This window comes from Callionymus lyra, chromosome 15 (assembly GCF_982586985.1).
Source record: "Callionymus lyra chromosome 15, fCalLyr1.hap1.1, whole genome shotgun sequence".
In the NCBI taxonomy this organism is placed as follows: Eukaryota; Metazoa; Chordata; class Actinopteri; order Syngnathiformes; family Callionymidae; genus Callionymus; species Callionymus lyra.
Genome location: NC_141832.1, coordinates 10,725,176 through 10,750,185, shown reverse-complemented (window position 1 = coordinate 10,750,185; position 25,010 = coordinate 10,725,176). Strand labels below are relative to the sequence as shown.

General features: G+C 40.5%; 2 protein-coding genes across 6 annotated transcripts in view; one reads left to right on the top strand and one right to left on the bottom strand.

Moving 5' to 3' along the window:
- lpar2a (lysophosphatidic acid receptor 2a) overlaps positions 1 to 1,943 on the top strand; it is a 7,254-nt gene extending 5,311 nt beyond the window's left edge. For both annotated transcript variants that reach the window (XM_087808899.1, XM_087808898.1), the window contains exon 4: positions 1,644 to 1,943. In XM_087808899.1, coding sequence (XP_087665025.1) covers positions 1,644 to 1,718 — 75 coding nt within the window. In that variant the 3' untranslated portion in view covers positions 1,719 to 1,943. The remainder of the gene's footprint in view (positions 1 to 1,643) is intronic.
- Positions 1,845 to 25,010, bottom strand: pbx4 (pre-B-cell leukemia transcription factor 4). Of its 4 annotated transcripts, XM_087808893.1 has the most exons (10): positions 24,222 to 25,010; positions 22,331 to 22,444; positions 20,888 to 20,961; positions 8,691 to 8,935; positions 7,876 to 8,066; positions 7,631 to 7,766; positions 7,384 to 7,540; positions 6,323 to 6,393; positions 5,709 to 5,795; positions 1,845 to 4,560 (listed from the first exon to the last, which is right to left on the bottom strand). In XM_087808893.1, the coding sequence occupies exons 1-10, from the start codon at positions 24,404 to 24,406 to the stop codon at positions 4,471 to 4,473; spliced, it is 1,350 nt and encodes a 449-aa protein (XP_087665019.1). In that variant the 5' UTR covers positions 24,407 to 25,010; the 3' UTR covers positions 1,845 to 4,470. The 4 variants fall into 4 exon arrangements, with proteins under 4 accessions (XP_087665019.1, XP_087665020.1, XP_087665021.1 ...); XM_087808894.1 differs by lacking the exon at positions 22,331 to 22,444 and having other exon boundaries at positions 24,222 to 25,006; XM_087808895.1 differs by lacking the exon at positions 6,323 to 6,393 and having other exon boundaries at positions 24,222 to 25,004.

Genomic DNA, 25,010 nt, shown 5'->3' with positions numbered 1-25,010 from the left:
AATTGAGGATTACATTCTAGTCTCACTCTGATCGAATCTGTAGAACAGGATTTTCAAGGAAGGATAAACAAGTTGGGTGTGTTGGGACAACACTCTTTTATAAAACTTAGTATACTTAAAAAATGACTAATATTATGACAACCTGTTATAGCAAAACTATATTTGCTTGTGAGACCTGCATTGATCAGTACCTTTGGATTTGAGGGAAGAAATGTGATCAGTTTAAAAGCTTTGTTCTTTCTTTGTTCATTTTAAGTCATTTATAAGAACTAAAGACTTAAATACAGAAATGTTGTTTTGGTTATGGTGGTCACTGCACATTTAAAGTACCTTTTTTTTTCTTCTACAAATAGTATTTTTGAACTAATTTGAAGGCCATAACAACAGCCAGATTCATTGTGTACTCTAACACTCAGTGACAGATAATTTCAAACATATTCAGCATTTATTCTAAATCCGAGTTTCAATATCTTTCAGTTTGGACAAGTCTTCTTTTATTTTGGGTTTGCCGAACTCAAGTGAGCATTCTTCACTTATCTTTATCATCCTCCCCGGTCGCACCAATCCTCTTCTTGTCCTCCTTCACTGCATCCCTGGACCTCATTGGTTCCTCTCCTCCTACGTTCCAAACATGTCCCTGGCCTCCCTAAACCTCTCCACATAATTAAAAGGTTATTTTCTTTCTCCAACGTCAACATTCTATCTTCATGTTTTTAAAAAATAATGGTCTACTAGCCTGCTCTTCAGATGAATGGAATTTCCCATTACTTTAGATATTTCATAATATAGTTTTAATCCGGACAATTTTAAATGATAAAGTATCGGCAATTCTAAATGAGAAAACATCATAAATGTAGGGAAGGAGACGAGTTATGAGTTTTTTAAAGTTGGTGGAATAGCTTTTCCTATATTCACAGTGGAGCCCAAAAAGAGTACGTTTTGATCAAATTAAGTATAGTTATAATAAGTGGTGTATTTTTTTTTTTTAATCTCTAACATTACCGGTGATGTCAAATAAAAAATATTAATTAATTTCAGTCATAATTCGTTTTTTCTAATGGTGCAAATATCATTTTTTACTTGTATCTTTCCATTGCCTTTTTATATATATATAATAAGTAATTAAGTAGTTTTTATTTGTATAGCGCTTTTCCAGACCAGGGTCACAAAGCGCTTAAACAATCAACACAATATTCAATAAAGTATATACTTTAAAGATCAAGATAAAACTGATATTTCTGGGATGGTCTTCTTGTGCTTGATGTTTTGGGGTGAATACAATAGTCAGTCAGACGCTTGTTTTTTGATGTTTTGAATCACAGCACTTCGTATTTACCTATAAATATTCAGTTTACTTTTAGCAATATTGCACTCCTGCTGGTGGAAAATGAATGTTGCAGGCAACATTAAAAATACAGAACTAGAACTGTATCTGTTTATGTCTGTTTAAAACAATATACTTTTTATATACTCTTTTTTGTATATCAATCTTTTTATCTGACATATTAATTTAAATTAAAACCGGGTAGATTCATTAAGAGATGAATCTACCCGGTTTTATCATAGATCATGATTCCTTCATCTCTTGTCAACTCTTTTTAAAATCACTCCCAAATATTAATTGTTTGTTGTTTTTTTTCCAGGAGCCTCTTGATTTTGAGCTGAAGATTGAGGACAAGAACATGGACGCCAACGGCAAAGAAGACAGATGGACATAACCGGTATGAAGCCGGCCGGCCGACAATAAAACATTTGCAGTTACTTTTCTTTAAAAAAAAAAAAATCCTCTGGCTTTTTCTTTTCAAGTCTTGAGTTTAAATACAAGATCACCATAATAACCATGACATGGTGCAATCTCTCCTTTTATTACATTTGACTATCACAAGAGCGTTTGTGACAAATTATAAAATCAAACACTCCTACAATCTGAAATCAAATACTGGGGGGGAGGAGAAAAAAAAAATATCACACTAAATCATTTTATTAATTTTCTAATAAGAACACTACAATTTGTCATATTTCTTCCTTTTGTTTACTCTTTCTAGAACAATTCTAAAGTTGAGGTATAAAAGGAGTTCATACAGACTCGCAGGTCTGGAAACAGTGGGGGGTTATATACAAGAGATATGGAAAGACAGAGGTAGAGAGAGGGGGGGGGTAAATACAAGGAAAAGATAGAAATATACTAATAGTAAATAAAAAGAAAACCCGGGGTTGAGTCAGCTGACTGGTACTGTGGGAGTCACTAGATGTATTTTTTCAAGCTTCTGGGAGCTTAACGATTAAAATTTAAGTGATGAAAACATAATGAAGGACATGAACATAAATCCACAGCAACACCCAGCCAAACACGAACGCCCCACTTCCACCCAGTTATGTAACAAAAGACCGAAAATCAAAAAAAAAAATAAAAAAAAATGGATACAGTTATAGTGAATCTTGTGAAAGTTAAAACAAACTCAACCAAAAGTTTATAAAAGGAAAATAAAAACACTGGAACATTACACAAACTGTACAGTGACATCCATTACAACAGGTAGAAAAAAAAAAAAAAAAAGGAGGGAGGGGCTTGATAATTTGGTGTGGCATTAGTCATAAAATACAGTCGTATGAACTGCGATGAGTAACAAAACTATTTAAATGTTGGATATAACATGTGACCAGCTTACAAGCTTTTGTTGTGTAACATATGCTTCAACTGACGAGTAAATCCTCATAAGGCTTCACCTTACTATCAAAAAAAATGCAACGTAATTAACAAAAGATTATGTATAAAATAGTTCCATAGAATGAAAGTCCCCCTCCCCGATAAAATGTTCGTTAACTACACCCAGTGCTGCCTCTTTTTTTGGTAACAGAGGAGAAGAAGCCCTTGCCCAATCGGCCGTTCAACTAAAACAGTACGTATAAACAGGAAGTTGATAAATGAGGAGTAAAACGGGAGCCTTTTTTTTTTTTTTCTTCCTATGAAAGAGGTGCTGAACTGCACACAATCAAGTTGTGAGGCGACACCGCGGAGCCCCCCCGACAACAAAACCCTAGATAAAATAAAAATAAAAAGAGTTTGAGGCATTACACCACCACACGGACACGGATACAAATAGAGTTCCCTCCTCTCCTCCAACTGAAAAAGGCGGCTGCGCACCAGCTTTCAAGAGACACAGAGTAGCATTATTACATTTCTGAATGTGGTATTTTTGGTTTTGGTACAAAAGAAGGTCGCAGTGTGTCACAAGCGTTTTTCTCAAGATAGCGTGAGGGTCTTCCCCCCCCCTACACCCACACCTTGTCTGTCATTCGCCGGTAGAAGCACTCACTCCAAAAAAAAAAAAAAAAAAAAGTTGCATCGACCAGTTTGACAAAAGAACACTGTACACACACCCACAATAAAATGATGCACTTTCTCCTTTTTGGTCTGACTGTAATAATTATACCCTTTTTAATTTTTTTTACCTTTTTTTTTTTTTCTTTTAATCATGGAACAAAAATGAATCTAAAAAACTTGGAAAAAAAAACCAAATATCAATCCTAAAAGTCTACATGCATGGAAGACGGTCACGTTTCTAAAATCATGTTTGTCCCAGTAACTGCCCCACCATGTTTTCGCCCCCCCCCCACCCCCCCATCCCCCCATCCACGTCTCTCGGGCTCATATTTGGTGGCGGCTGGTGCATTCTTGGTGAAACAGCATTAGAAAATAGCCTACAATCAAATAAACTAGTGAACAGAAAGTGAGAAGTTAGACCTAACAAGCTCTACCGAAAAACCCTTTCTATTGGTTAGTTACATCCACGCTCCTCTGCCGCCCCCCCCACGCCCGCCGCCTCCTCCTCCTCTCTCACCAGTGATCCCGGAACAAGGACGCTAACTTTTTGTGCTCGACACTCGCCGTGGATGCTCTGAATCAAACGCAGAAAAGGGAGCAAAAGATACAAGAGTGTCTGGTGTTGGCAGAGGGGTCTCTTCGGAGGACGATGATGATGATGATGATGATGACGACGAACTACCGGGGCAGCGCTTTGGTACGAGCAAAGGTGAGCAGGAGCTCCCAGGTGATCCGTATCGACAGTTTCAAGAGATACAGTTTTCCCAAAGCAAAAAAAAGGGGGGTGGAGAGTGCAGAGGTCGACGGCACATTGACGAGCTGTGAAGACTGTGTGGAGTTCACGTGCATATACACAGAATGTACAGACATCATCTACACAGTCAGTGGTTTTTTTTTTTTAAGTCCGAGACGGTTGGTGACGTGAGGATTCTCCCTTTCAGAGTTTATCGGAGCTGTGTGTGGAGGGGCGAGGCGGGGGGTTGGGTGGGGGGGGGGGTTCCTGTGGTCCAGCACAGTGTGGGCTTATGGGACTTTAGCGCAGCTTCGCATGGCTGTCCAGTGGTGAGAGGGGAGTGGTGACGAGAACAAAAGCAGGTCCACGCGTGGACCCCCGGCGGGAATGGATCGGTGGTGGGAAGGAGGAATCAGTTGGATGTGTCGGAGTGGACGCTGCCTGGAGGACCGGGAGGGGAGGTGACCGAGGAGGGGTTGGTTGTGTCCTGCCAGCTGTTAGCCTGGAAGAGAGCCAGAGATCAGTTAACGGCAAAGATCCGACGCTTGAATATCTGGTTCGTGAGCGATGTGTCCGGAATGATCTGAATGTGCCGCTCATTAACCTGAGGAATCCTACGTTGAGCAACACACGCTTGAAAAACAATTCTACTTACAAGTCGATCGAAAATGTGTCCTAGTTTAGAAAAGAACATTTCCTGCACAAGTTACAATTCCTTTAATGCTTGGCCGCCCAGCTTACCAACCACAGCTGTCGATCACTTTTTTCATAGCAACATACTTATGTTACATAATGTAAACACAGTATTGTAGCGACCAATCAGCCGTCATTAAATAGAGCAGTTTGTAGAAATGCATCATGGGAGTTTTGTTGGAACCATAAGTAAGGTGGTTGGGGTAATTAGTGCCTCTTACGATATATTTAAATATCCAATAAAGAAATAATGCGAAACGTTGGGACTTCAAAACCTTCATATTACGGTAAGTACATGACTCACAAATACGTTTCTTCTGTGTTAAGAGATGAAATTTTCGGAAAAAAGTAGAATCAAAATATTACATTTGTACATGCATCAATTTTAATGTTCTTATTTAGTCTATTTGTTCAGGCTTTTCCTTGATTTTCTGGAACTCCTGTTGTGTTATCAGTTTTATCTTGATCTTTAAAGTATATACTTTATTGAATATTGTTTTGATTGTTTAAGCGCTTTGTGACCCTGGTCTGGAAAAGCGCTATACAAATAAAAATGACTTACTTAAAAATAAATGTATTTTAAATGGTTTATTAAAACATTCTCATCGGATTAACCTGCCAAACCCTCAACCTTTGTGTAGTTTGTTAACTAGGCCTGAGCATTTATGAAACAATGTTTTGATTCAACGATCTGGTCATTCTCTGCTCTTGAGCAAGACACTTTGCAGCAGAAGCGGCGAAAACAAAAAGTACCCCTGAACATAAATCACCGCATACTTTGTATTGTCTATGATTCACTGTCAGGAATGTTATAAACGCGTCGACACATGTTAGTCATTGTCAAATATCGGAATCGACGATTCCGTTTGGGAAAGAAGCCAAACGGACTTGGTGTCTCGGTTTGTCGTCGTGAATCTTTTCGACGTCACTCAAAAAGGTGGACGATTGTGAACTTACATCCAGGCGAAGGGGGGTGTAGAGGCCACTACCTGACAGCTCCTCATAGCCGCCCGTCAGGTGTGTAGCATGGTGCAGGGTATCCACCTGTCGACAGGAACCATGTTTAGATGAGCTTCATTACGTCCGCAGACCTCTGCTGTTTACGTCAGACTTCTGACTCACAACAGTTGACATCTGGGGAAACCACTAGCTTGGTCTACGAGGAAGGATTTGGATACAAAACGAGGGGAAAAGCAAGGATCTGAGGTTCAATGCTGGTATTTGGAGGCACCATCCACGGTTAGGCACAGAGAGATGTTTGGTCGGTTAACCAGGAACTCCTGAGAACTTCCACCACTCACTGGTTTATTTTGCATCCCAGGAAAAACATGTCATTATAGATCAAAGCAGAGGATGTTTCATGTCCCCTAGAGATAGAGCTCAATCGTACGCCTCTGAGTAGAGCTGCAGCTTCAGCAAAAAAAAAAAACATTGAGGTGGGTCAAAGGTGAGACCGGGACACGAGGGGAAGTGGAGGTCAAGAGGAACTAGACTAGGGGTTGGTATGCGGGGGGGGATGCTATTTTTACTGTGCTGACTGGCATCCAGGTCCACTCTGCAGCAGTGCATACCTGCTGCTGTAGTGAGGGGGCGATGTTGAGACCCTCCCCGTTGAGTAAACGCAGGCCGAGGTAGGAGTCGCCTGTGTGAGACAAACTGTATGACCCCGGTGACCCTGTGGGCAATATTATATATAATGCCAATAGCCTAGAAGTGCTTTGGAGTCAAAGGTCACAACTGGTCCTGAATACTGGAGACATAAATAATAAAAAAAAACATTCTTGGGTAATAACTCGCTGCATAAACTACTTGATGGTGGCGTTTGGATGATCATTTTATTTTCAGGGGTGCTTTAATTTTATACTGAAGTACCCACTTTTGACTGTTGTATGGATTTATTCCTAAAAAGTTTTTTTGTAGTTTGCTATTTTTATACATGCATTGTTTTACAGTTTTGTGGGGGAAAAATACACTTTAAAGGAGAATAATTATCCTTTGATGTCGGAATATATTGCAGTGTATATTGGTGTACAGTGGTCCCTCGTTTATTGCGGGGGGTTAGTTCTTAAACTTGAGTCTTGTTCTTTATTTCTGACTAAACTGTTTAGTTAACTGTTAGCTTCTTGGGCTAACTGGTGACTCAGTTTGTTTACATTCAGAGAAATAAACTATTACAGAATAAAAATACATTTTCATGTTGTTTAAGTAGAAACTACTACTATAGTGCCCACTTTTGACTTGTATATGGATCCCATCTGACACATTATTTTTTATGTATGACCCCCGTTTGAATAAGTACATTGAGGACGGAATGAGTGCGTGTAGGCTTGAGTAGAGAAACTTGTGGTGATGGTCTTGAAAGTAAATCGAGGAAATTAGGTTAGTGTAATGGCTTTAACCTCATGACGCAAACGCCATTCATCTCAACAATGCTGCGACACAAAACGGAATCTCAGAACTGATCTCTCCCTCTGTAAAAAACATCATATGTTGTATCACATGGTTGGAATTAGAGAAGTAACATTTCAACGGTATTTTTTAGTTAAGTTTAGAGATGCAATATTCACTTGTTGCTGTTGAGAGAAGGCTGTTGTCAAGATCAACGCGTGAAAGTTAAGGTGGCGTTCTTTACCTGAGTTGGGTGTAGCGGGGGAGTTGGCTTGGCTTGCTTGCGCTGACACATTGGCTGCATCCACAGCCGTCTTCACTGCGTAGAGGTTCGCTTCCTCCTGAAACTTACCGATGTTCTTTTTGTAACGTATTCTCTTGTTTCCAAACCAATTGGATACCTTTTTAAAAAAAAAAAAAGACAAGAAAGAGGGATATGAGAACGCGACAAAGAGTAAAGCTCTTTTAAAGAACTATCCACGGATCTGTACCTGAGACACGGTGATCCCACACTTTTTGGCCAGTTCCTCTTTCGCCTCCTCGCTCGGGTAAGGGTTAGACAAATGTGAATAGAAATACTCGTTCAGCACCTCCGTGGCTTGCTTGTTAAAGTTGCGCCGCTTACGTCTGAGGAGAAAAATCGTGATGATGAGTATATATATATATATATATATATATATCAGTGCAGCAGAAGAGGTGTTTATTTTCCAGCTCAGGGAACATGGTGGTCGCTGACCTTGCGTCGAGGAAGCGTGAGCGCAGGATCATGACCGCCTCGCAGGTGCTCTGCTTCAGCTGCATCTGGATGGAGCTGAACTTGCGGTGGATGATGGCCACCATTCGCTCGATCTCCTTAGGAGAGATGGGCCGCGTGCGAGACTGCTCTCTCAGCAGGTTCATTACATGGTTGGTGAACTCGCTGCACGCCTGTTGGAGAGATTTTGACACTTGAAAACATGTTTCTTTTTTTTAGAAACAAGTCTTACTTCAACTGTGTGGAAGATAGTTTTCTCTTTAAATAAACACTCCTTTCGAAGAGTGGGAGGAGCTTAAATTATACATCCATGAACATCCAATTATTTGGAAACCATACGTAAACGTCATGATTGGAGAAAGGGCTACACATTTGGAGGATAAACAATGGCTTGAAAAAAACATTTCTTTTTTAAGTTTTCAAGTGCACATATGTCAAACTCAAGGCCCACAAAGTCATTTAATGTGGATCACAGGATTGTGGGCTCAAAGAGAATAAATGTTTATGTAAAAAAAACTTGAATTGTTATTATTTTGGGTTATGTATTAAAACATGTTTTATACAGATTAAAACAATAATGATAAATAAGTATTTATGTTGATATGATGACCTATAAAAATGGACGTGTTCAAGATAAGAAGGCGAGATTACGGATGTCAATTATTCTGTGACTAAAAATAACTAATCATACTCATAATTCCTATTGACGACAGTTTGATAACACATATATATTTTGTTCAGCTCAATGATTTTAGCCCCTTGAGTGACTGAGTGCGACACCTCCGGTGTTCTCGTACCTGCTCGTATTTCTCCAGCTCAGAGTGATATATTTGGCGAATCTGGGCGAGCTTTGCTCTGTAGTCGGAGTGCTCGATGCTGCTGTCGGTGGGTGACCCTCCCGCGGCCGCCGCCGCTGCTGCCGCCGCCGCTGACCCCCCGCCTTTCTCCGGTCCTGACACGCCTTCCGCCAGCAGCATGTTGTCCAATCTCATGATCTGGGGATCTGGGGGGTCCTCCTCCTGCACGCCTCGTATACTCAGGACTTGAATGGGAAAAGAGAAAGAAAGCACATTTAGTTTTACATTTCCTATCCTCAATATGTTTCTCATCCTTTTTGTTCAGCGTCTTTGTGTGCCCCAAACATCGCTATATAAATATGTTTATTATTACTATAATCCCAGCCCCTTCTTAGTATTTTAATGTAACAATAACTTATAATTGATGGATGTTCCCTCCAAGCAACTATTAAAAAAATGCGAGTTGACTGAGAGTTCATGGGGTAATGTTTACCACCTCTGGAAGTCAAAGAGCCTTGTCAAACAGTCTAGTTCTTCTCTAGGGACGGTGCTCGGGACACCTGGCAGCGTCATGAATGGACCCGTAATTGCTCCAAATCAACAGCAGAGGGCAGTGTAGTCTCGCGGCGGTGGGTTTTGCCAGAGATAACGGCATGAGGCATGGGACCAGTAATGGGAGTGCATGTGCTGTCACTATGAGCCCCAGTGGCCATAAGTATAGTTATCAGTTGCTGCTCTCCAACACTGTATTATACCAGGACCTCTGTCAGCCTGCAGCCTCGCTCTCATCCCTCTCCTCTGCGCGCATGTCTACAGAAAACACTCCGTTACTGTAAAGTTTCTCTCGGAACCACACATCAGAAGAAAAAACGCATGACGTGCTTTTTTTTTTTTTTGTACCCCTTGACTTGCTGTTAAACTTTACTATGGTCAGCTAAAAATACATCTCAGACACTTAAAGCAGCACAACATACTTTAAAAATTGTCTGTTCAATTCCTTACAATTAGGTTTCGAATTATCAGTCGACGTAAATAGAAAACTTAAGGTCACAAAAAACACGTTTCCAAGAGCTGAATTGATTCAAGTAGCTGCCAGCTACAACTAACTAGTGGTGACCCACAGTACATCATCGAGTACCAGAATATCTAGAAGTTAGTGACCATCATCAATTGAAATTGTAACCCTAACCAGAAAGGTTATCAACGTCGTTTTGGCCAAGAGTGAATAAATAAAAGAGCTGTTGTAACTTCCGAAAAAAAAGCCCACTTTCCACAAACTCTCTGGATAAGCGAACACGGTTCACCATTAACGTCCTTCTGTGGCAAAGTGTCCAACCACCCCGTCCCCCCCCCGTCCCCTTGTTTCTTGTTCCTTCTTGCCTGTTTCTTTCCCCTCCTGCTTAGGTCTCTTCTCTTTCCAACGCACATTCCTGCTCGGCTGCTCCCCCATCTTAGGGCTCAGGAATGCAACAGACCCTGCCGCCTGAACTAATGACCCTGATTCGCCCATCTTTTTTTCCCTCCTCTTTTCTTTTTTTTCTTCTTTCGCCTTTCGTCATTTCTAAACCATTTTCTTTACCGTCTCGTTAAAGAAAGCGGTTGATTGAAACCCGGGGCGAACGGGAGAGTCACGTGGAACCGGTTCCGTTGCATAGTCTTCATTGCAAAATACTTTTGATGTACGTCAAAGCTCGTATTACAGAACGAGACCGGACAGTTTTTATTTAAGTGTGTCCGGGCTCATTCGTGGAAGTACATGTGACCTCTGATAACGGAGGGCAACTGTTGTGGCTTTTGAAGCTTCTCACTCTGCCCTCCTCCCCTTTGCACCCCCCCATACCTCATTATGGCCCCCCAGCTGTAGCCTAATGCCCCCACATTCCCCTAATTACTCCAATTAATCTGTGATTACCCACAGTCGCACTCATGTACAGTCAACTGGTATCGTGGTAATACGGCAGCTGCCGGGATTAATCCCCACGATTCAGAAACCTCGTCTAAATCATTGAAGAAAATGGTGATGCAAACTGGGGGGAAAAAAAAAACTTGAGATATCCCTGAAGGAGACGAGCTTACAACTAATGATCCTTCCGTTCATTTCTCAAACAGAACGGGCGTCTCTGAACCAACAGTGGACTTCCAAAAAAAAAATCAAAACCATTATGCACCAGCCTAGCTAGGGCTGTGTGGCACCGAGAGAGGGAGCGAGAGCAACATACACTATGAAATATTCAGGGTATCCAGCTGGGCTTTCGCTGCATACATAATCATTCTCATTTCTGGTATCGCCAGTGTGGAGGGAGGGCGCCCCCTTCTACAGACACGACGGCAGGTATGGGAAGGTGGTGCGAAAAAAAGGGGGTGAACCGCCCCTAACCAATACAGTAGCGTTGCTATTAAACTGTAATGTCTTCCACACATAGGGATAGATAAGACTTAAACGCGGTCGGTATATCATTGCTCAGCCTCGCAGCACAAGCTTTATCCTTGTCTGTCTTTTTTTTTTTTTTTCTTCCCCTCTCTCTCGCTCGCATCCCCTTTTTTTTTTTCACTCCATCTCTCCCCCAACACACATCCCCTCCCCCTCCCTTTCAGTGACGAACACCCCACCCGCCGCCGCCGCCTCCCCCCTCTGTTCTCCATTTCAGTCGAGTTCTCCATGTGAGCCGCAATCCCTCATGCTGTCAGCCCCCCCTCTCCCTCTCTCTGTAGACAGACAGGATTAGCATTTTAATTGCATCAGCTCCCTTGGGTATTCTCAGCCTTTCACTGGGAGAGAGCGAGGGAGCGGGAGAGAAGGATAGCGAGGGGAAAAAAAAAAAAAGGGGGAAAAAAGGTAAGGAGAAAAAGAGAGGGTGGAAGGAGAACCGAAGGAGAATTGAAAAAAAAAAGGAGGCAGGAGAAGATATGTGTGCGAGAGAGAGAGAGAGAGAGAGAGTACAGAATTCTACAAGATCCGGAGTACAGAGGCGAACCAGAATAAGGGGGGACGAGGGGGGCTGTGAAAACATCAGTTTTTCATTTCATTACAGAGGAAATCCACTTAAAGGAATAAGTGCGAAGAAAGCGATGTTTTGCATGAACGAAATATGCAACATGCAAATATGTCGCGACTCTTAAAAGTTCAACTTAAACCAGACGTGACGACGCTTTACACACAATAATAACGTGAGCGATTTAAGTTAGTAAGTAATTTTTATTTATATATATATATATAGCGCTTTTCCAGACCAGGGTCACAGAGCGCTTAAACAATCAAAACAATACTCAATAAAGTATATACTTTAAAAGGTCAAGATAGAAAACTGATTTAACAACATTTAATGGGCGCAAGAAGTTGATTCGACAAAAAATATTGCCCTTCGATTTAAAAGATTAACCGTTAAACTTTAGGCCACATTAAAGTAAACCGCTTTCCCGTGCCTTAAAAAGGGTGTTACGGTGGAGTGCAGGCCACTTAATGAGTCCGATCCATATGTCCATTGCTTCTTTAAGCAGCTCACGCTAATCGGCATCTGTTTGGGGGAACTCGCAAGAGTTGTGTTGCACGCAGACCCCCACTCACACACACACACTAACACACACACGACCATGGAGAGTCGACTAAGTGTGGCCCCGATGGAGGTGTGAATTGAAACGCTCACACCTTTTGACTAAGACGACACTTCAGTCCAACGCGTCATTAATCAGCCCTTAATTAACTAAAGACAGAATGAGACACCAGAGTGATAACTACCCTGCACCCCCTCGCCCCCCAAAACACTCGTACACAAACGCAGTGTCACAGGCACTAACAAGGACACAAACACGAACGGCTAATGATGGTATTTGGTGTGCGACTCAAACGCGTGTTTATTTAAAGGATAACCTCTTTGTTGACTGATCGTTCAACCCGGACAAAAATGTATATTTAACTCATAATTGCATACAAATTATATGTTATTATTATTATATGAAAGGGGTATCAGAAGTTAAAAAAAACCCCACCAAAACCTGAGCGTTGCAAATGAGACACTAAGAACCCTTGATGAAATTAGAGGTTAAAGAGCTTCTTAATACTCCATGCAAAAATGCATTTCTATGGTAAATGGATAAACCTGTGGGGGGGCTTGTCACAATGCCCAGAAGAAAAAGGCAGCATGACGGCAGAAGAGTACGCTGGTATTCATGAGCAGGGTCCCCCCCGAAAAATGATATTAAATCAATGTGTATCCTAGTCGAGGTACCATTTTTTTTATGAAACAGTGCAAGAATTATTTTAGCAGTCAAACAACTAGATATCAACCAAACTAGAAACATATAAAATAAATAATCACAACCAAAAAGCACCCAAAATGAACTCCATTGCTAAAGACTCCATGTGCCAAATTATAACCAATTATAAAAGAATGAATCTACAAAATAATATCTCCCATCTAAGATGTATATATAAATATATAAAAGGAACTCCTGTTGTGTTATCAGTTTTATCTTGACCTTTAAAGTATATACTTTATTGAATATTGTTTTGATTGTTTAAGCGCTTGATGACCCTGGTCTGGAAAAGCGCAATATAAATAAAAATTACTTACTTACTTACTTACTAAGAGGGGGAGGAAATAATATGAATTTAAAGGTGAGGGAGCTAAAAAACTGTAGTCGTTTGAACAGATTATAATGGAGAAAACAATAGGTAAAGCTAACGTTTACCATCACCGCAAAAGAAAACTGGAACTACTCCCCGAGCGTAAGCTCAACAATATCAAGGTGGGATCGTACATTAATCAAAGTTGTTATAGACATCACCGTCTAGTTCGACTCCCGTCACACACGCGCCGCTTCGCTAGAGTTCTGCCTCTTGAGGAAGATGGATATGTGGAAAATAATTTTTTTTTTGGTGGGGGGGGGAATGTCACGAGTGTATGAAGATGAAGGGCGCCTAAGCAGGAGGCTTGTTAAAGCGCTGCGAGGATCTTCCCCCAGTCAACTCTCATCAGGCCAGCTGCCTCCTGCGCTCATTAGCGCAGACTCTTAAGGAGCTCCTAAAGACTTTGTGAAAAATGAACGCTCATTTGAGAGGTCGTTAATTTGCACTGTTATGCAAATTAGGTGGCAATTAAGCAATAGATCAGAAGAGCAGTGCCCATTTATAACAAGTGAACAAGCATAATGACACAGTCAGATGGTGTCGGAGCCAAGCCCGGTCGCTCTCGACTGGTCCCCGATTCGCGGGTTCATGACGGGGATCGGATCGCTCGGCGGAAATGTGCACGGACTGGTCGACGTGGACTCGCTCGGGCGGGTCGATCCCGGTGTACACTGGGATGTGGTGTTGACAAAACTTACTTAGAAACTGTAGATAATATTGACTTATTTCTTATATGAAAGTAGATCCCTCGGGTATCGTGATGTTGAGCATGTAACAACATTGTGTCGTTACTACGCTATGACAGGTTTTCTGCATGTAAGTTCTTATAGAATCCCTATATATTATTGTTCCTACAGTCTCTGCAATATATCATATTCTCGTCATGTATAATACTATCGCACGTATTTAACATTCTTCTAACAAATTCAGTCGGTAACAAAAGTTTCCATTGATGAAATACATGTCTCTTTACTTAGAAATAACTATTTAAATTCTCAACTCAACTTTACTTGAAACAAAGTAATGTTCAAGAACATGACAATATTATTAAAATAATAACAGTTAAAAACACTAAGATAATACAATATTGACAAAGTAAAAGGCACTAACAACAGCCATCAAGTCTCATGTTGTGTTAAAAGCCAGGGAATAAAAGTGTTTTTAGGCAAGATTTAAAAATGGATTGTAAGTATATATTCTAGAACGCCTTTGGAGTATACATTCTAATGAGCATTTACCATAAGCATAGCTCTTTAAAACGGGGACGTCAGGCTCAATCACACGAGTGGCCAAAGTCTTTAGACGGCTGTGGTTGTTGGCCCGAAGACATTTATATTGATCAAACTGCAACAGGAATTATGAGTCAATCTATATCAAATCTCTCTCTGTCGGTCCTTCAACGCAGGTTTTACTTTTCTTGGAAATATCTCTTATACTAGTTGACATCCATAGTCTCTGGAATGGTCATCAACGAGAAGATGAATCTAATTGGAATTTTTAGGCAACCAACCGGTGGGCCACATTTATAATAACTTATAATTACAACATACCATTGATTTATTCTGCCATTTAGCCAAGCAGTACTGGATATATACATATCGGAAGCATCACCAGATTTCCCCCGAAATCATGTGACACCTGTGACAGCATTTTTAATTAACTGATAGATGCTGATCCTACGTGGGGGGTTCGCCGCCCCTCCCCACAACAACCGTCACCACCATCTGATGTATCAATCTCTTAGCTGCATTCATGACACGGTGTGGAATATACAAACATGATGTCTGGAACAACAGCGTGTGCTTTTACCGAGGGCTGGAAGACTCCCATCAATTGTAATTAATCCTTAATTAGTCAGGATTAGGATCTGGGCTCGAACACGCTCCCACCCCTCTACCACTAAACCATGCAATCCAGCTGAGACTACATTTACATATCTTTAATTAAAGAGATAGTCCCTGGAACAGGGGAGCCTGAAAAGATGCATTGGCATACTAAGAAGGAGATAAAGATGACATGTAGATGCAGGAGAGGTCCACTCTGTGGGGGGCTTGACCATTTGGGTGTCACTTGGTAAACAGAGATTAAGCTTTAAAAGGTTACGCTTTTCCCCTGTTTTAAGACTTATCCATAGAATAACCAGGGCTGCCTTCAATGTAACATATATTTTGGAATGTGATAGAACAATGTGAACGAGTAGTTTGTTTTAAAAATATACCACCTTTCTTACCGAAGTCATGACAGTTATGTTTGCGTAAAACTCGCGCAAAGAATGGTATAGATTACGCCACACCCTGGATAAACAAACCGATGAACTACCTGGAAAGATTTCTTTAGAACTTCTACAAATGGAATTTTTTCTTGAAACGTGTGAAAATAAGCTTTTTAAATGTGAGGTAGGATGGTGTGTTGTTGTCTTTATTGCAGACCAATATAAACACTATATTGACTTGAAGTTTTTTAAGGTAAAAAGAAGCAGCTGACAGTCTATATCCCTTTAAGGGAAGTAGATTAAATGATCTCACAAATTAAAATACAAATAACCAAACTATAGATAGGGTTAGGATAGGATAGTGAATCACTAATGTAAGTCATAGTTAAAAGTATTCACATTATCCAAGACAGGGGTGACAAATGATTTTGTGTTTACGATCCAAACGAGAATTAAACAAACGTCTTACCAACATGATGTGCTTTTGTTTGGATTTGTTTCTTTATTTCAACCAGGATGCTACATACAATATTTGAAAATAATTGTGGCCATATTTGTAGTCATTTTTTGCTCTTACCACTTTGAGGTGGTTTTAGAGTGAAATTCACTCTGTTAATACAAACATTTGACGTTTTGTTTTAATGCGAAACTACTCTACGGGTGAGAGATTCAATTACAAAGCAAAGAAAATACACAAAAGGGCACTTTAAAGATGCAAATCTCTGGAGGACAAATGGTCCTGACCACAGGCATCTAAAAGGGTCTGGAGTGAATACATAATGTCAGAGCATAAATATTCCCTCGCTAATTCCCCTGCATCCACATGACTTCATTGTGCACACAAAACATACAAACACAGTACATTAGATTTATTGAGATGTGTCGGAAATGGTTGTTGAAATAGAGTGTGTGCTCCGGTAATGAGAAACGTCAACATTGATTGCTGCTGCTGTTCAATATTAACATTTTAATTTCAAAAGGCTAATGAATATATAACTGAACATGTAACGTTTTGACAAGCGGCATGTACTGTAAGATGACTAGAGTAGGCAGAGAACATGAGAAGCCTCCAGTTACAATATCACTGTGCATTTGCGCCTTCAATTTATTCACGAGGCCAACGACCTCATCAAAATTAAGATGAGATAAGATATCCTTAATCGTCTCACAGGTGGAAATTTTCATATATTATTCTTATCGCTCCGGGGGTTATCGGGCGAGACTCAAATATCAGAACTACTGTGACAACCCGGCTTCTCTATCGTGAGGGAAAATGACTGCGAGATATTAATCATACAATTTTTCTAATGTGATGAGCCGTCACCATGCATCAGCTTCCCATGTCGATAAACAAACTCCCGGGTTCCTACAGGAACACTGCCACATGGGGTGGTATTCTGGCCCACACACCGGCAGCAATGGGCTGAAGGTTGAGGTGCTACGCTTCCCTGGTTTGAGTTGGGGGGGTGGTGCGTCTGTCAGGGCCAAGGGTCTGTGTGATATTAGCCGTCTGCCAATCTGGCTTGGAGAATGGACATCAAGTAATTACTCCTGCTCTTACTGCCTCATCAATCTCCTTGTATCACTCCTGCACCCCCCCCACCCCACCCACCTCCCAAAGACACTATCTTTTCCATTCTCTTCTGCAAAGTGGAGGAGAGGGGGAAAAAAATGCGATGAAGTGGGAGGACACTTAACAACAAGGAAAGTTCCTAAAATAAAGTAATTTGAGGTTAACATTTACCATCAATCGCTCGATTGTTTACGGCAGCGATGCTTATTTGGTCGACCGAATAAACAACTTTTCTTTGCTTATTAGTGGAAGATTTGACTGTAACACGACTGCTTTAATGTCATCAACATCTATTCAATGTTTTCGTGGCTGTTAATTGTGTTGAAATTCAATGTATAAGTGATTTTAAGTAGCGATTTACATATCTACATGTACGCATGTATACAAATTTAGCAATTTAACGTGAACAATGATTTCTATGAACAACTTTGATAAATAAAATAATAAAAAAGCGGTTATTTTGATCTTTAAAATATATACTTTATTGAATATTGTTTTGATTGTTTAAGCGCTTTGTGACTCTGGTCTAGAAAAGCGCTATACAAATGAAAATTACTTACTTACTTACTTACTATTTACAATTTGTCATTTTAAGTTTTAATGAAATATTTCAAACTGGGATCACCCCATCTTAATTCTCATATATATGACCGTTCAGTCTGCAATACACAATTTTTATATATATATATATATATATATATATAAAACCCCACAGAGCAAATATGGATTGAGACAGCATGAAGCTTTGTTTAAGAGAAGACGACCTTATTTGTGGTTTGGTAGGACATTATCGAACTGCTGAATTATTCACTTTATGAATAAGAGGGAAAAAAAAGAACGTAGACAGCTTATGTCTCCCACCTTCAAATACAGGAATAGCTAATACATTTATTAGCTATGTACGTCATTTAACGCCATCGCCATGTTCAGAAATCTACTTTACAATGTGCATTGTTGTCCACAAGCTTCAAAATGTTTTTATTTTGAACACGTCCCAAAATAAACAACTGGGACTATTCAGAGTTGAAAGCTGTAGACGGCGAAGAGTGACTGACAAGGCGCCCCGTTGTTAGGTGTTAAAAAGAAGAGGAAAAAAAAAAAGAGAACATTAAAGTTAATAAAATCACCTCAAACATGCCCAAACTTAATGAAAAACTTCTGAGGGTAACCGCAGTGGCTTGTAAGAGATTTTGGCATAAGCTGTCCCATTGCACCAAGAGCTATTTTTGCAGCAAATACCCATGAGAGCAGAGAAGGAACAGAACATAGTTGAAGTGAAGCCACCAGCTCTCAACTCATTTCATGTCTCTCCGCAACTACTTTTTTGACTGTAGGTGTAATAAAGTATTAACAAGAATCACACATCATGCACAATTAATGAGGTCATGTTGAATGTGAGCGCTACCGACAACATAGGTGCTGTATGAACAAAAAAAAAAGGGGTTCTTTGCAATGGTGATTTGGGGGGGGGGGGGTGTACTGGCATTTGCGCAGAACATTTCCGTTACAATGAAAACAATCTAACCAACTGCAGCACTCAGAGGAATTCACCTCCCATCCCCCATTCCCTGCCTTCCCTCCTCCTCCACCATTACATTTCCATATCAAAGCCTCTAGTTCAAAGCAAGTCTTCTCTTTCAAGAATGGGAGTAAGGCAGAGGGAGAGAAGGGGAGAGAGGACAAGACCCAGGCAGTTAGAAGTACTACCCTAGACTGAGTCTGCTTTTATCTGTGCAGGGTGCGCTTGTACGAGTGCAAGAGACCGACTTCTTCCTCTTTATACACACACGATACATACAACATTTTGTGGACTGCATCGAATTTATTGGGTCCTTTTTGGAAAAGCAGCCCTATTCACATTCCTCTGCGCCTGCAGGGGGGTCTGATAGAGAAGTCGGGTAAAAATGTCAGACCAGGTAGAGGGTTTGGGGAAAGCGGTGCATATGGCAGATGGCCAGCAGAGCACAGACAAAAGTCTGGCGTCCCTGTAACTCGAAAGTATGAATGCCGTGATCAACGCGAGTCTATTTTGTATTCCGCCTCTTCTCCACTGTATGACTGCGCGGCAGACTTTCTGTCGACTTTGCCGGTCGGCTAAATGTGAAAAATCAAAGTGAATGGCATTAGGGTAAATAAGACCACCGGTTGCCTGGGAAACTGTGTACCCTGCCCCACTCACTCAAGCCTAGCCTTTACTTTTTCTCCAATCACCGGAGAGCAATAATACATTATTGACAAAGGGCCACAACAGGCAGCAGTGCAGCACTTTCAGAATCGTATTTGAACAAGAGAGGTTCTCTGTTTGAAGATACACAAGGCAAGGAAAAAAAAAGAGAGAGCGAAGCACATGGGAAGACGAGTAGAAGAAGAGACGGGCAGAAGGGGAAAATTCAAAAGCCGCCCCATTCCCAGCATCATAACCATCAATCTGCCAGCCGTTCTAGGCTTTCCTCCTTTGAAACAGACTAGAATTTGTCAGGGAGCTGACTTGAATAGCTAACCAGATGGAAACAAGTTGCTCCTTTTATGTTGAATAATGTTAAAGGGGAAGAAAATCTAAATAATTTACCAAAAAGCTCTAAACAGCAGTGGCTGTCGGTTTAACAAGTGATTATTCAGCCTGGTTCAAATGTCTTCTCATTTAAACCCATTTTATTTCAAATAAATGTGAATTTATGTTAAAAAATAAGACCAACCGGCTTAGGTTATCCAAACCCTGCTGCTGCTGCTTAAATCTCTTCCTTTTCTGCAGTGGTCAGAACCAGGCTAAACAGAGGGCGGTGACCATTGTTTAGGAAAGCAATGGGTAATCCAACAGGTGAGCTAATGTACTTCTAACTACCATTAACTACCGTAATGGTTGACATTATGATATCGGAACGGTATTTGGTTCATTATGCAGCCAATAGTGGTGCTTTAACTGACCACTGTCCACTGCAGAAAGCATTAGCAAGTAGCATTGTTAGTGTTATCTCGCGTTAGACTCAAATATGTCCAGTTCAAACCAGTTCTACCTGCTAGGACTGTTCTGGACCAGCGTGTGCAGGCAATGTAAACATTCCTTATGTAATGCAATATGTAAGTAAGTAATTTATATTTTTAAAGCACCTTTCGCAGGCAACCTTTCCAATCTACAATAGATTTAAAAAGTCAAAATTCATCACAATGAAAATTTCATTCATATGCATGAATTAAAGGGCCAAGATTTAATTTATTTGATCTCCCTTTTCCTAATATCTATGACAGTTCCATTTTTTTTACATATTGTGTAAAATATTGATACCTTCACAATCCCTCAAAATACTAGTTTGAATTAAAAATGTTTAGCATCTAACCAATCGATCTGATTTATTGTCTTTAAAATCCACATGAAAAAAAGTGCTGAAATTCAAAGAAATATAAAGTTTAAATAATACTATATTTTGGTGAAAGAAATCAACTAGTTGATCGTAGAAGTTATGGTTACTTGTAGTTTTGTGGGGAATATGCTGGCGATTCTAAACACAAACCCAAAAGTGTACTTTCAAGCTGAATGATGTAAAGACTTGTTTTAAACAATAAAACCAATCTTGTAAGAAACAAAGGAAAGTACATTTCAATCACGTGGATGACGATTTTAACCCTTCTTGTGATCATACCTGCTTGTAAAATAATGTTTCAGTCGAGGATAATGATCAAATCGCAACATGAAAGAGAACCTTTCTTCACCGAGAAGACACAGAGCATCTGAGTCTAAAATCTGCGCAGACTGTAGAACAAAAAGAAAAAGGGAAGTCGAAACTTACCCGTCTTCTCTTTGATCTCACAGAGAACACTGAAGAGGGCTGGCTTCATTCTGTGACAGTTCAGGGCATGTTTCCTGTAACAGAGAGTCAAGAATAAGAAGAAGGGAACACCAAGAGGAATTGCAATAAAACAAAACATAATTATTATTATTTTTTAAAGATAATGTTCGTAATGTTTTTTCTTGTAAGCAGTCACGATCAGTTAAATACGCAACATTTTGTGCCATAAATAAGGTTTATATTCGTATCGTTCTGATGAGAAAAAAATACATTAAATTGTTATTTTAACCGTGATTTGATGTCCAACTGAAAGACTTGAAGTAAACCGTGAAAATTCCTTTCAATACACTTTCACAGCACAACACAAACCCATAAATCTCACCAGCTGTTGTTAATCCTAATTAGGCTATTAAATGAGATGGCACTTTAGTCATTTTAACAACTGCTCTGTGTGCATCAGTTACATTTCAGGGATAAAGTGTAAGATACCCGTTTCAGTTAATGGCTTTCGTAACATATTTCACAAATAAAAGTCCATGACAGGTTTCTAAAAAGAGTTGAGAAACAACTGAAGTGTGAGAAAGCGGAGAACGCCTTTACATCTGTTGAGACATGGTTAACTTTATACCTTTGAATAACCAAGGATTTTTTGTCATTTACATCTGTTGAGACATGGTTAACTTTATACCTTTGAATAACCAAGGATTTTTTGTCATTTACATCTGTTGAGACATGGTTAACTTTATACCTTTGAATAACCAAGGATTTTTTGTCATTTACATCTGTTGAGACATGGTTAACTTTATACCTTTGAATAACCAAGGATTGTTTGTCATTTCCAGACTTCAAATACCATTATTTTTGACGTTTTACCGATCATTGCAGCACATCAAGAATGACGCTGTTATTATAGTCTCAGCCCATTGTTTACATATGGAAGGGGGAAAATAACAATGTCGTATATTAAAACCTGATGATAATAAGATTATACACAAAACACTGTTGATCTGACCAGAAACACAAGTATGTGCAATTTTCTAAAAAACAAGATACAGACCGCAAAGAAATTGCTCAAAACAGATACTTTTTCTGCTGGTTTTCTTCCCCCCCAAATAGTCATCCACTGTTACAACATACTCCCGAAAAATGATCACGGATGCAACATTCAAGACATCCACAAATGAAGATGATTCGGCTACACCTGACCTCAACACCAATTCCAGTTGTGTATGCGCCACTATGAATTGAAGGGATTGTGTCCAAATTGTTTTTTTTTAAGTATACCTAAGAGTAAAACTAGTGAATTATCTCAGAAGGTATGTGTCTGGTTTATCAATTGGCAGGGTAATTTTTCTCTGGATTTGAGTTGGGGGAGGGCTGCCATTGGCATGGAGGGTATGAGCAGGAGGGGGGGATAAGGTGCTCATGCGGTCCTGTACTGACCTGTGCTGGAAGTTGACTGGCAGGCCACCCCCTGCCGTGCCCCCCCCTGCTCTCCCTCCCTCTGTGGGGTCGTCTGATCCACCCCAATGCGCCGGCGAATCCTCGGGCCAGCATCTAAACATATGGCAACAGGGTGAGAGGATGAGGGGCGCGTGGTGGGCATGAAGTAAGACTCCACGGCACCAAGTTCCAGCACTGCCCTGACCCATCCACCTCCCAAGACAGTAGCACACCCAGGTAGAACGGCCCCCCTGTGTGAGCTACCCGATAAATGTATGGCCCACGGGTACATTTTTTTTGATTTGCAAGATGACGGTCAGAAAGTGGTTAAATGGCGTGATAACTAGACATCAGTCATAATACAGGAATAACCTTAGTAATGGAATTGTACTCGAAGTACAATCGCTTCCAGTGGAGTGTGGCTAGCTTTAAGCAACGTGGACGTGCCATTGTTATTTCATACTTTTGATATTATTTCTCCAATAATAACAGCGAATAATAAACATTTAGTCACAAGTTAAAAAAACAGCAGAAATCTCCACTCTTCTTCGAGAAAATTAGTCATATAAGAAAACCAAGTGCTTTAAAGGGAGTTTTGAGGGAAACACTTGAGGAATAAGTGCTTGTCGGAAAACTTTTGAATTTCCCAAAACATTCCCATTAGAAAAGTGGTTAATGATGACTCATTTTCCCCCAAAAAAATGTCACCAGCGCTCGCCTTGTTTACTAAAGCAAAAGAAAAAAGAAAAAGCTCTTTAAAAAAAAGTACAAGAGCGTCATCCGGGAAAGATATGATTTGATGAAGTCCTCAGAACGACGCCGAAGTAAAAAAAAAGGTAATATTGAAGTGATGGCTGTTGGTGAAGTATCATCCCTCCCCCTCACCACCACCTCATTAATAGAAACTCGATTTGCGGACAGCTGCACTCGCGTACACATTATAGGAGAATTGATTGCACCCAGCACACAATGAAAAGGATGAACACCAGGGAGGGAGGGAGTGAAAGAGGAGTGAATTAATTAAGAGAACCAGGTGGTCAAATGTTGGGTGGAAAATCACTAGCTAATGACACATCACACTGTGGCCACCGTCTTGCAGTGGACGCTTTTTTTTCTTCTTTCTTTTGTTGAAATAGTGACGCTTCATCCGAAAGTGACCTTATGCTCCCCGAGCCACATGGCAGATGAGTGCGAGCAATTCACTCTTTTTTTTGGTGGGGGTTTGGGGGGTCACGTTCTCTTCGATAATCAAATGCGAGAAATCAACAAAATGAAGTTACAGGGGTGCAAACCGGGCTGTCTTATTAGGGCAACAAGGCACTGTTGGGAAAGAGTTTTTCCTTTTCTTTTTTTTTTTAATTGATTAAATCCACAATTGGCCAGTACTTAAATAAAGAGTGACTTTAATACACCTATTGGATCACGTGATCATACAACTTGTTTTACCAGCCAAAAAAACTAGACCCATCAGGTTGCATATTTTTGTTGGAAAAGCAAAATGCATGTTCAAAACACTCTTTTGAGACATATTAAAAACGTACTTAAAGGGGGGGGGGTCCACATTTTATAATATAATCCGATTCGTTTCATTGTTGACAAAAACAAACCTCACATTAATTCATGTTTTGTTTTCATGATCTAATGCTGGATTGCGTGGAACTTCTAGTAACAATGAGTGTTGTTCACTTGTAACAATCGTGTAATGCAAGTGTAATTGTGTTCAGTTATTACACACCAGCCACTGAGGGATTCACTGTGTTATTAATTGTTTAACTACGCACTAATCTGTCGTAATTGTGTCGTAAAAAAAACAAAACAAGAGATTTGTTCCAGCTCAGCCATCATCACAAGAAGAAAAAAAAAATGGCTCTTCGCTTCTTCTTCTTCTTACCTGGCCTGCGCCTCGTCCAGGCTCTCGTCTGTGATGGCCATGATTTGCTGTAAGATATCCCCTATGTCTTGCTGAGGCTGGCCGAGGGACTGCTGCTTCCTGACCGAGTCCGGGTCACCCACATCGCCGGGCTGTAGTCCACCCAGTCCGGTGAGACCCGTCATCATCCTGGTCTGGTCATCCATACTTTTTTTTTTCCCCAAAGAAGAAGAAGAAGAAGAAAAAAAAAACTCGCTCGTTTTTTTTCTTCTTCTCTCTCTCTCTCTCCCCCTTAATCGAAGAATACACACAAATAGCTAGTAGTAGCTGTTAGCTTTAGCCTTTGGAAAAACTCTTTTTCCGCGACAGCTTTTTGCGCGACGACGACGACGGGGAAAAAAAACGCTTTAGACGAACTGTCATGAAATAGATTCAAAGAACACACGACTATCCTTTTAGCCAGCGTTTTTTTGTTGTTTCTTTTGGTGTTTTGAGGGCCCGAGCGGTGGAGTATATAAACGCGGCTAACGCTAGCCAAGCCGCGGTGTGTGTAGAAGCAGCAGCAGCTAAGGTTAGTAGCTCCAGCCCAGCAGCAGAGCAGCAGGGACACACATGCACGGGCTGAGAGCCGCCTCGCTCATTTTTGGAGGAAAAAAAAAAACAAAAAAAAATCCCAACAACAAAAAAAAAAAGCTAGAAAATGGAAGAATTCCTACTCCAAGCGTTTCGCGTCAAATAAAAAAAATGAATAAAAACGAGTTAAGACAATGAAGGTGAAACACGGGCGAGAAAAGCTTGCGGACCGTCTGG